Genomic DNA, 12,103 nt, shown 5'->3' on the forward strand with positions numbered 1-12,103 from the left:
GGTGGCGAGAGAGCCAGGGCAGACCAGAGGCTGTCTGAGAACTACTTGGCTTCCCTTTGTGTTTTCTTTTCTCTCTTAATCTTTCAATGTATCATTTTATTACGTAATACTCAAAATGTGCAGAGGAGTGTGTGACACATTTGTGTGTATTATGAAACACAAGCATTTGAGAAATTCCACCTCCCTGCCTTATTTTCCTCTGTGGTTTCTTTGCCAGTAAAGAGTTCACTCATCCCTCACTTAAAATATAGGATACCTGAGTCACCCACTTGTCATCCTGTGTCATTCGGCACCTCCTCCAGCCTCCCTCTCCCCAGGACTGTGACCCAGGATTCTCCTGAAGTACGTGATTCTACCCCTGTGCTCTGAGCTTCTTAGCCAATGAATGTGCCTCCCGGTGTTTGAGTGGATCGCTTTTTTTTTAATTTGAGAGATCTCTAGAATAATTTTATCTGTAGAGCTGCCATAGCATATAATTTCAAAGAATATCTTGAGGATATTTCATTTCTTGAGTATTTATATTCAAGAAATTTCATAAGTGGTCACATTTTCTATGGAAATATTGACTCCAAGTCACTAGATTTGGAGGGTACTTGTTGTCAGATCACACATTTACACAAAATAATAGTTGTACAAATAAAACAAACCTTATTAATTTCTCTAACAGTCCTATTATTTCCTTGGGTGGGGAACGGGGCTCATTCCGCTAGTTGTCATCTCTCAGTTATTCTAGTTTAAACTCTCAATTTTTCACAATTCAGTCTCTTTTCTTTTCCCACCTCCCTTTGGGTCTTCTTAAATGCTGCATCAAGGGAAGAGTTCTGTGGCATATGACCCAAATCCTTAGAGACTCTATTCTTAAACTATTAGTGGGTTTTGCCCTGGGTGACGTGTCTCTTCTGATTCCTGGACTGGTATTTGTTGAGGTGCAACTGGACCTGCCTGGCTTTCTGAATTGTCTTTCAGGGTCTAATTGTTGGCCCCTGCCATAGAGCACACTCAGGCTTCCTTATCACATGTTCAAGCCATTGCCACACATCCCTGAAACACAGAGGAATTTTGGCATTCTCCAGAAAACAGAAGATCTTCAGATTTACCTTGTGCAAATGCTGTCTTTCCAGTGCACATTTGATAAGACACCATGGATACATGAGGCTTTTAGAGAAATGCCCTCCCTTTATTGCTGCACCTGTAAAATAGAGTCATTCATCCTTCTCCTGATGTTATCAGATTCTCTCATAACTATGTGTGCTCAGTCTCTTAATCGTGTCTGACTCTTTGCAACCCCATAGACTGTAGCCTGCCAGGCTCCTCTTTCCATGGAATTTTCCAGGCAAGAATACTGGAGTATTGCCATTTCTTACTCCGGAGTGGATCGATTTTTAAGGCGGCAGTTTGCCTGGTGTAGCTGTTCCTCTGTTCCTTCTGGTATTGTTTGCACTTCAGGGCTTCTATGATGAGGGAGTGGTCGACAGCCCAGCTCCTTTACTGCTCCTCCAGGTGACCTGAATGGAGATAACAGATGTTTCCAGGTCCTGAGGAAGCAGGGGTGATCACAAATAGCAAAATGGTGGACAAATGAAAAGTCGCCTTAACACTAACCCTCAGGTTTGATATGGATCTACACTGGACTTTTTTTTTCTTTTTTAAGATTCTTTAATTAGAAAAAAAAATCCTAGGAAGGGAGACAGGTTCATCAACTTGAAAACGGGATACATTTTGGGGATTAGATTTTGTGTTTACCTCCCCCCCCGACTGGTTAGGGTCTCTCTCGTTCCACACACATCACACACCATGCTTCTGTGTTCTCAGGTCTGTTGGGCAGGTCTAATGTGAAAGATGAACAAAAGTAAGTGAAGACAGTTTTGGTCAATATCCTTATGATGTTGGGGATGAGGAGCAGTAACCAGGTAATTTTACTATACAGCATTAAAATTGTTCCACTGTAATGGAACGTACCTGTTACTAGGAAGTACTGCACTATTCAGAGTTACGCAGTAAAACGACAGAGCTTATGGGGAAAGTGGGATTAGGTTCTCAACACTCAGAAACTTCGTAGGAGACCAGAAAACACAGAGGAAAAATAAATAGGCATTCTGGAAAAAAAAAAGGGAGGTACAAACTACCATGTATAAAATAAATGAACTGCAAGGTTATATTTATTTATTGTACAGCGCAGGAACAATACCCAATATTTTATAATAACCTTAAATAGAGTGTATATAATTTATAAAGATTTTGAATCACTGTGTTGTAAAACTGAAACTAGCATTTTGTTAATCAACTATAGCCCAATAAAAAAATTTAAATTTAAATGCTAAAAATAAATAACTAAGATAGCAACCCTTAAAACAGTTTTACAGATGTTAAGTGGCTTGGAAATACAGCACTCTACCTTGAAAAAGACCTGAGGTTTGCTTGTGGAAGTGGGTGTTGGAAAGTTATAGCTCATGAGTTACTGTGAAGTGAAGGAAGAAGGGCTATCTGAAGTCCAGTGGAAATTCTGACCCCAGATATGGATGGTTATAGCTCATAATACATGCAAGTGACCTGATGAAGCTGGTAGATGTTTGAGGTGTGTGCATTTTTTGTTTTCCTGTGTGGCTCATTTCAGCTGGGTGTGTTTTATGCATTTTTTAGTGTTTCTTTAATGCATAAGTAAACACACAATTTATGCCCAAATTATTCCCTAATATATCCATTTCATCAGAAAAAAATCTAAATTTTCAAAAAATAAAGCAAAACTATCAGAAACCACTACGTATAACATGTACTAGCGAATACTAAGTGCCAGGCACTGTGCTGTAGATTCTGTGTGAATTCTGTCTCAACAACATGATGAGCTCAGTATGCTTGTTAGCCACATTCTATAGGTGAGAAGACTGTGACTTGGAGAGGTGCAACTTACCCCGGGTTACAGGGCCAGGACACGGTGGCTCTCATGACTGCGCCATTCTCTTTCCTAAGCAAAAGCAAATAAACCAGCAAAGTGGGGCAAATATTTAAGGAAGAGCAAAATCCATAATATATGAAGGTGTTTCAAATCAGTAAGGAGAGACAAATAGCCCAGTAGAAAAATGAACAAAAGTCAAGAGCAGGCAGTTTGCAAAGAAGGAATACAAATGGCCAGTGAAATGGGGGGAATGACATTTAACCTCATTTAATACTCATTCATGTCAATCAGAACAATTAGATGGTTTTTTCCCACTATCAAATGGACAGAAATAAATGTGGGAAAACACTGCCAAGAATATAGATTGTTATAACCTTTCTGAAGTATATATAGAATACGTGTCTTTTGACCCAGCCATCTAATTTCTAGAACTTTATCCTAAGAAAATAAATAATCAGATAAGTAGGAAAAGATCCTTGTTCAAGATTTCTGTAAGAGTTGTTCATCATGCCAAAAAGATTAAAGCATCCATTCATCATCACCAAGTGATTAGCCAAGTGGTTAAATCCTGGTACATTAATACAATATAATACAATGCGGTACCGCACAACACAATACAATATGAATGTACGACTCTCAGAAAGGATGATATTCTGTCCGTAATGGTTGACACTACATATTCTTTGTGTTTTATTAAGCGAAAGAAACAGGGACAAAATAGCATCTCCCCAGTGTGATCCCATTTTTTTAAAACCATCCCACGTGTGTTCATGCTTGTGTTTGCAAGCAAACCTTGAATGAATGGGAAGAAGTCTGGAAAGATACACATCAAAACATTGATGGTAGATGTCTCTGGGTGATGGAATTGCTGGGTGATATTTTTTTTTTCATTTAATTTTTTTCTAAATTTTTCTGTAGTGAATATGTTACTTATGTTTAAAAAAGAAAATTATTTTAAAACATTGTCTAGGGCCTTCCCTGGCAGCCCAGGGGTTAAAACTTCGCCTTCCCGTGCAGGGGACGCAGGTTCCACTCCTGGTCAGAGAGCTATCCCACATGCCTCATGGCCAGAAAACCAAAACATAAAGCAGAAGCAACATTGTAACAAATTCAGTAAAGACTTAAGAGTTGACTCACTGGAAAAGACTGTGATGCTGGGAGGGATTGGGGGCAGGAGGAGAAGGGGACGACAGAGAATGAGATGGCTGGATGGCATCACCGACTTGAGGGACATGGGTTTGAGTGAACTCCGGGAGTTGGTGATGGACAGGGAGGCCTGGCGTGCTGTGATTCATGGGGTTGCAGAGAGTCGGACACGACTGAGCGACTGAACTGAACTGAACGAAAAAATCTTTGAGAAAACATTGTCTAACCCAAGATCCATAATAAATACAAAATATAAGAATAAATGACCTTTGTAAAACAGTTCTAGCACCTAACAGGGCTCAGTAACAAACACCCACAGAAAGGATTTTTGACCAGCTGCAGTATTGAAAATGATGTTACCCTGTTTGGAGCTTCAGATTCTTTATTTCTGACCGAAATTAATCTGATTGGATTTCAGGTTACCTCATTCTCAGGTAGATGCCACTGGACCGAGCCAGACACAGTGGCTTATGTTACCTCCAGGTCCCAGGCCCTGTAAAGTACATGTGAACTTGGGATCTCTTCGGATGAAACCTGGGACTGTCATGCACAGGTGACAGCCAGAGCCCACATGTAGTTTCTTGGGGCCCAGCTTACTTTATCAGGCAACTTGAATCTTAGTTTATGAAGCAGCTAAACACAGGAGGGTAGCTTGGTAGGGAAGGTGACTGACAGGGGTGCCCTTCCACCCCACCCAGTGAGCTGGGGTTTGCAGGTCTCAAGTGGTGGCCCAGCTCCAAGGAGGCCCGTGTCTGGTCCTCCATGTCTCACCCAACTGTATTTTCAAAGCTCCATAAAAATACCCAGACTTCCCAGTGGCTCAGTGGGGAAGACTCCACCTGCCAATGCAGGAGACACGGATTTGATCCCTGGCCTGGGAAGATACCACTAAGCCCGTGAGCCACAGCTATTGAGCCTGTGCTCCTCAACAAAAGAAGCCACTGCTGTGAGAAGCCCATGCACCGCCACTAGAGAAAAGCCTGCACAGCAAAGAAGACCCAGCACGGCCAAAAAGAAAATTATTTAAACAGAAAACAACAAACTGCCTTCTCTTAGGCCTCCCTTTTCCAGATTTCATGGACATGGGAACCTGCGTGACCATGGCACACGAGTGATGGGAACAGGGAAGCGCCAGGAGATGCTGGGCGCTCCCAGGGAGTACCCCGAGGTACAGAGCAGATCTGCACCTGTGCGGCCTCCCCTCTGTCATTGCAGCCAGCTGGGTCTGGGGAGGCCCAGCAGGCCTGCTGCAGCAGTGGCTCCCAGAGCCTCTTCCTTCTTCCTTCAAGTGCTCAGTCTCAACAGCCCCACTGTGCCCCTCAGCCCAGTGCCTGTCTGCCTGGCTGGAGATAGCTCTGCTGGAGCTCATCATGTATGGGTTGAAAAGGATTTTTTTTTTTTTTTTTTTAGTTTAAGCAGTCACATTCCATCTGCCTATACACACCCTGCTTTGTGAGCTAAGCTATGTGACCTCTGCACGTTACTTTTCCCCAGCCAGACCAAGTGTCCCCCTATAAAAGTTTCTGGAGAGCACTCGACAGGGTAAGTGGAGCCAAGCACCCGTGTAGTAGGGCTTCAGATCCCACTGACAGGGATCTTTGTAAGGGTCAGCCTCTCACCAAGCACTTTGCATACATTATCTTATTAATCCTCACCACAAAGAAGCCAAGTCTTCTTGTGGCAGCCTCTTGTGAGGAAATGGGGATGTGGAAAGAAGTGACTTGTTCGTGTTCACACAGCAGATTAGATTGGAGATCCACCTGGTGCCAAAGCCTGTGCCCATCTGCCCTCCAGCCTCTCTTGCCCTCCTTCACTTTCCATGGATTAGGACAGTTAGTGGGGGAGTAAGAGTCTTACAGCTCACAGAGTAGTCCTCTGTGTTGAATCCCCAGCGGGGAGATATTATGGGAAGGCTCAACAAATTACTAGGTTTCTCTGAATCACTTTCTTAAAGCATTTTAAGAAACTGTGCTTGGAACATGTCAGCACTGAATTGTTTAAATTTTGTGCTAATTTGAGGATATTTCTCAATAATCATGTATGAGAAATTGGAATTAGTTGGTGTAAGTTACAGTTATCTGTGGCATTCTGCCCACTCCTCCCTCCCACAGGTGACAGGCTGAGTGGGGACGGAGCCGAGTGTTGAGGTGTGGTGTTGGTAAATAACACCACTGTGCAGTCATTTAATCTTGTGAGGTGCTGGTTTGCCAGCAGGTTGAACTGACTGAACACTAAACATGCTGAACTTCTAGGTCACAGGATAGCTTTCTGCTTTCCTTAACGTAAGACTCTTCATATTGCAGATTCACATCACACACACACACACACACACACACACACACACACACACACTAGCTTTCTGCTTTCCTTAACGTCACACACACGATAGCTTTCTGCTTTCCTTAACGTCACACACACACACACACACGATAGCTTTCTGCTTTCCTTAACGTCACACACACACACACACACACACACACACACACACAGGATAGCTTTCTGCTTTCCTTAACGTCACACACACACACACACACACACACACACACGATAGCTTTCTGCTTTCCTTAACGTCACACACACACACACACACACACACACACACACACACACACGATAGCTTTCTGCTTTCCTTAACGTCACACACACACACACACGATAGCTTTCTGCTTTCCTTAACGTCACACACACACACACACACACACGATAGCTTTCTGCTTTCCTTAACGTAAGACTCTTCATATTGCAGATTCACATCACACACACACACACACACACACACACACAGTTAAGAATGATTAGAGACAGTGCTTAGGGGCTTGGACACAGTTGAGGCCCCAGACCCCAGTGGGAAGCAGACCTATGGGGAGGGGAGTCTGGAGAGATGAGTTATTGGTCGTGGATTAAGTTCGGTTTGGGTAAACCTTTGGGAGGATGAACCAGGGGAGGAGGCCCTGGAAGCAGGCTTGCAGCCCTCAGGGCTGGGAATTTAGGGTCCCAGGAACTTTTTTTTTGCACGATCTAGAAGGGGGGCATGGTCTCCAGTGGACACATGCCCTTGGCCCCACAGACTCCTTGCCCAAAGGAAAGGGGCACAGCTAGAGGAGTCCAGAGCCTGGGTTGTTTTGCCTTGACCTTCTGATGGTGCAGTGGAAGAACTCGAAGGTGGGAGGCCAAGAACTGGTTCTAATTCTTGCTGTGCCCTGATGTGCTGTGTGACCTTGGCCAAGTGATTTCCCTGTTCTCAACCTCATGTAAGATCTTTCCTTCGGGGCCATCACCTTTATCAACCTTGCGGGTTCCATTGCCCAGGATGGAGGGAAGGCCCAGAGCATGCCTGTGGTGAGGAGAGTCAGGGTCTGGCCGACTCCTGCTCTGTCATGGGGAGCAGTGCTGGCAGAGACTGGAGGTGGCTTCACAGTGCAAGGCTGCTGAGCCCCAAAAACTTAGGGCAGTGACTCCCCCAACTGTAAAATGAGGCCAGCAGCCTCCTCCAAAGGCAGCACTCACCCAGCACAGAGGCCGCTCCTGTTAGACCTGATGCAGACAATGAGGAAAGTGGGCAGGGCGAGCCTGGAGGTGGTGAGGAGGGAGAACAGGAGCCAAGTGAAGTCCTGTTCCGCTTGCCCACGGTCGGCCATGTTGGCCCCATTGAGTCCCCACGCGCGAGAGAGGTCATCCATCTCTGCCCTGGTCTTGGGGAAGCTGCTGGATTTTCTCACGCCTCAGTTGTTGTTCAGCTGCTAGTCATGTCCCAGTCTTCGTGACCCCGCGGACTGCAGCACGCCAGGCCTCCCTGTTCCTCCCCATCTCCTGGAGATTGCCCAAGTTCTCGTGCCTCAGGTTCTTAAGCAAATTTAAAAGTTAATCAGCATCTTGTTTGTTTATGATGCTAAATACTTTTCTCAAGTTTATTTCCTTTTTTTAGATCCAAAGCTACACCACAAACAAGTAACAACCAAGGCGTTTTATCTCACATTTTACCCACTAAACTAGACGTTTTGGACGGCAGTAAAATTCCCCCTCTCCGTGTGTTCACAGAGATGCTGCAGTTCGTCAGCAATCAAGTGGGCGAGTTCCCTGACTTGTTCTCAGAGCCACTCTGCGGCTCCTTCCCCGGCGGTGGCAGTGGCAGCGGCAGCGGCAGCAGCGGTGGCGGAGCTGGGAGCGGGGACACCTCCGGGCAGCGGCCCTTCAGCCAGGTCCCGCTGCCGGCCTTCTCACCCTCGGCCACCTCCCCGCAGGCTGCGACCCTCCAGGTCAAAGCGCCCGCGGCTTCGGGTCCCACCCCGCCGAGGGCGGCCCCGGTTCTGCAGCCCCGCCCCCAGCCACAGCCCCCTACCCCCGCCCCGCTGCCTCCGCAGACCGTCATGATCACCCCGACCTTCAGCACCGCTCCGCAGACGAGGATCATCCAGCAGCCCGTCATCTACCAGAATGCAGCTACCAGCTTTCAAGGTGACTCGAGAACTCAGATGCCACAGCCTTTAATGGGTTCAAAAGTTTTCAGGCCAGTCTGCAGACACTGCAGAGGCAGATGGTGAAGAATTCTGTCCTCCCTGGGGATGACAGAATCTTAGTGACTTGGCCCGGTCTGAATGAGGTTTTGGTTAACTGAGCCTGGTGGTGCAGGATCAGGTTCCCGCTCTTCAGATGCCTTAATGTCTGTTGGGCCTGCTTCAAGGATTCGTGGTCAGAGACTCCCGACAGGCACAGTAGGCTCAGGGCTGTCCTGAGAACTAGAGGTGGAGGCTTGCATGAAATGGGTCTTGAAACTTAACCCAGGCACCAGGAGGATCACAGCTCCTGTAGGCTGAGAACCGGGCGTCCAGCCACCATCTGAGCGCCCACCACCGAGAGGAGTGTGCTGTTGACGTGAGCACCGTCTCCTGAAGGGGCGGGCCTCCTCGGAGCATGCGGAGTGAACGAGCGACTTTCTGCGCTGTGCAGCGTCCCAGCCCCTTTTCGTGGGTGGGATTTCTCTCTGACCCTGTGGGGAGCCCAGGGTGTGATTAGTCCTGCTGTACTAATTTATTTAACAGGATCTGCCAGCTCTTCAGTGGACTTCAGGGGTTTCAGGGCCAGGGAAAGGTGACCGAGCAAAAAGCCAAAACAGTCATCCCAAAGTACACTTTCCATTCATTTCCTGGGAGCCAATGAAGCCCCGGGAGTTGGTTCTAACATCTGTTAACTCGCTCACTGGGGCAGCCATTTGCTGTTTAGCTCCCCTCACCCCGACTCCAGCACCTGGAGTGATGAAATAGCTTCTCGTTCGCTCAGAAATTGAGGTAGCCCTCACGGGATATTCTTGTCCACTTGACTGGCTTGTGGACGGCTCTCCACATCCTCTCCAGAAGCAGGCAGGGAGCTGGGCTCCTTCCGAGGCACTCGGTTCCAGCGCAGCTACAGTGACAGAATGCATTCCTCGTCCATGTGACTTTTTTTCTCTTCTCTTCCCAAGTCCTTCAGCCTCAAGTCCAGAGCCTAGTGACCTCCTCCCAGGTGCAGCCAGTCACCATCCAGCAGCAGGTGCAGACGGTGCAGGCCCAGCGGGTGCTTACACAGACGGCCAATGGCACGCTGCAGACCCTGGCCCCGGCCACGGTGCAGACAGTGGCTGCACCCCAGGTGCAGCAGGTCCCGGTAGGTGGCTGGCAGGAGTTCCGGGAGGTCTTGGTAGGGGCTCTCGGCCAGTCTGTGATGGAGGATGGGGTCTACATACCAAGCAGGGCCAGCAGGGTGTGAGGGAGCCACTGGTGGGGGCAGGTTGGGGCCACTGGCCCTTACGAAGCACCCATGAGACCCAGCAGAGATGACGTCTGTAGGCGGACACTGGCACACATATAAACTCAGGAAATGCTGGTGTATTAACTCATCTGCACATGTAATAGGTATGAACGGAAAACAGATGTGCTAAAGTGTTTTTAAGACACGCATCACAGTGGACTGTGTTTTTAACTAATGAAGTAATTTATCTTAAAAAAGCCAGGTTTACCATTTTTGCTTCTCAGCCATGTTCCTGGCATTCCTAAGTTTGTCCACAATCAGATCTCTCTCCGCTCCACAGTCCCTCTGCGCCATGCCTTCTCCGCACTAGCTAGGCTCCTGGCACTGCTCGCATGGAAGCCTTTCAGCCTTCCATCCCAAGACCCTCTTTGTTGTTGGTGGTTAGTCTCTGAGTTGTAGCCGATTCTTGTGACCCCATGGACCGTGGCCTGCCAGCCTCCTGTGTCCATAGGATTTCCCAGACAAGAGTACTGGAATGGGTTGCCATTTCTTTCTCAGGTTATCTTCCCGACTCAGGGATCTAGCCACGTCTTCTGCTTGGCAGGCAGATCCTTTACCACTAAGCCACTTGAGAAGTGAAGCCCTAAACCCTCTTTAGCTGTGTTCTTTCTCCCCATCAACCCAGTAGTCAAGCTACAGTCTCAGTTTTATGAAAATTTTATCTATCTTGTCTGGAGGGTCTTTGCAGCAAGAAGTAACACAAAACAGAAAAATAGCACTGCCAGGACTTCCTTGGTGGTCCAATGGTTAGGACTTTACACGTCCACTGCAAGGGGTATGGGTTCCATCCCTGGTCTGAGAACTTACGGTCTCATGTGCTGGATGGTACAGCCAAAAGAGGGAGAAAAAGAAATACAGTGCTACCTTCCCTTTCCTTTTCTTCCTTTTCCATGCAGGTCCTGGTACAGCCTCAGATCATCAAGACAGACTCCCTTGTCCTGACCACACTGAAGACAGATGGCAGCCCTGTGATGGCTGCGGTCCAGAACCCCGCCCTCACTGCCCTCACCACCCCCATCCAGACAGCTGCCCTGCAAGTTCCGGTAAGAGCTGTGCCCTCTCTTTCTCGGGGGTGTTAGCCCTCAGAGAGATGTTAACAAAGCCTCCAGACACTGAATAGATGCAGAAACTATGGGATGTGTCAGCCAAATTGCAGAATCACCCCTTTTTAGTTTTTTTTCCCCTTGAGAAGTAGCAGCACCTAGTGTTATGTGGGAGCCCTTGGGTCTGTGAGGAGCGAGGGGGCCCTCAGAGGAGCTGCAGGCCCACACAGGGCCAGCTATCTCCTCAGTCCTGCCGATGGAGGTTTAGCTGTGAAGGACCCTAGGCGGGGAGGGGCTTCAAGGTGGGGCATGGAAGGTCCCTTACTTAAGCTGTAGGGTCTTGGTCACTGTCCGCATCTTGTGGACGGAGAGTCTGACAGAAAAAAGTGATCAGAAATCAAAAGTAAGCACAATTCATAAAAGCCAAAAACCAGAGTCAACCCAGCTATCCATCCAAAAAGAACTACTGATACATACAGCTACATGGCTGACCTTCAGAAATAGTATGCTGAGCAAAAGATGCTGATCACAAAGAATTCATGCTGATGTTTCCAGTCGATGAAGTTTAAGAAGACAGTGAGAAGTCAGAGCAGTGATTACGAAGATGGGAAAGGGGCGTGTGGGAACTTTCTCGCGAAATAGAAAGGGTCTGTGTCTTCGTCAGGGTTACGTTGGTTACACTGTATTACATACATCACAATTCCATTAAGTTGTACACTTGAAATGTGTACTTATGACTGTGTGTGAATTATTTCTTGATGACTCATGCATTTGAGAAGCATTTTATCTGCTCGTTGGCCATTTGGATATTGAGGCCATTTGTTGAAGAAAATAAAACTAAAAATAGTGAAAACAGAAACAGAAGGAAAAGCAGATCTGAGGGGAAAACAGGGGGATGCCTCCATAGTTAGTGTGTTTATTTAATAAATGGCTCTGATTATCACTTCTGCCCTTGAGGTTTTTGATGGTCAAATTGTATAAGGAAATCCAATAAGTTAGTTCTCCGTCATGTGAGAGGAAAACATGTGTCACACACAGGAGAAAGTTTTGTGGTTGGTACAGCACTGTACGTGAGCTCAGAGGCGGCTGACAGGTTAGCAGCGAAGCAGAAACTGTAGATGTTTTCTGGCATCCTTACACCAAAGGTTGTCATTAATCCACACTAATGCTGTTGTGGCACAGCCTAACCAGCAGTGACTCTAAAAGGGCACAGTGCCCAAGATACCGTGGCTCCCAG

The 12,103-nt window shown here is 47.2% G+C and overlaps 1 protein-coding gene across 1 annotated transcript in view; it reads left to right on the forward strand.

Moving 5' to 3' along the window:
- SREBF2 (sterol regulatory element binding transcription factor 2) overlaps positions 1–12,103 on the forward strand; it is a 60,647-nt gene that overhangs the window by 16,792 nt on the left and 31,752 nt on the right. The window contains exons 2-4 of the mRNA XM_055394260.2: positions 8,078–8,494; positions 9,498–9,679; positions 10,720–10,866. Coding sequence (XP_055250235.1) covers positions 8,078–8,494; positions 9,498–9,679; positions 10,720–10,866 — 746 coding nt within the window. The remainder of the gene's footprint in view (positions 1–8,077; positions 8,495–9,497; positions 9,680–10,719; positions 10,867–12,103) is intronic.

This window comes from Moschus berezovskii, chromosome 6 (assembly GCF_049115385.1).
Source record: "Moschus berezovskii isolate FMDL1 chromosome 6, NW_MosBer_1.0, whole genome shotgun sequence".
In the NCBI taxonomy this organism is placed as follows: domain Eukaryota; kingdom Metazoa; phylum Chordata; class Mammalia; order Artiodactyla; family Moschidae; genus Moschus; species Moschus berezovskii.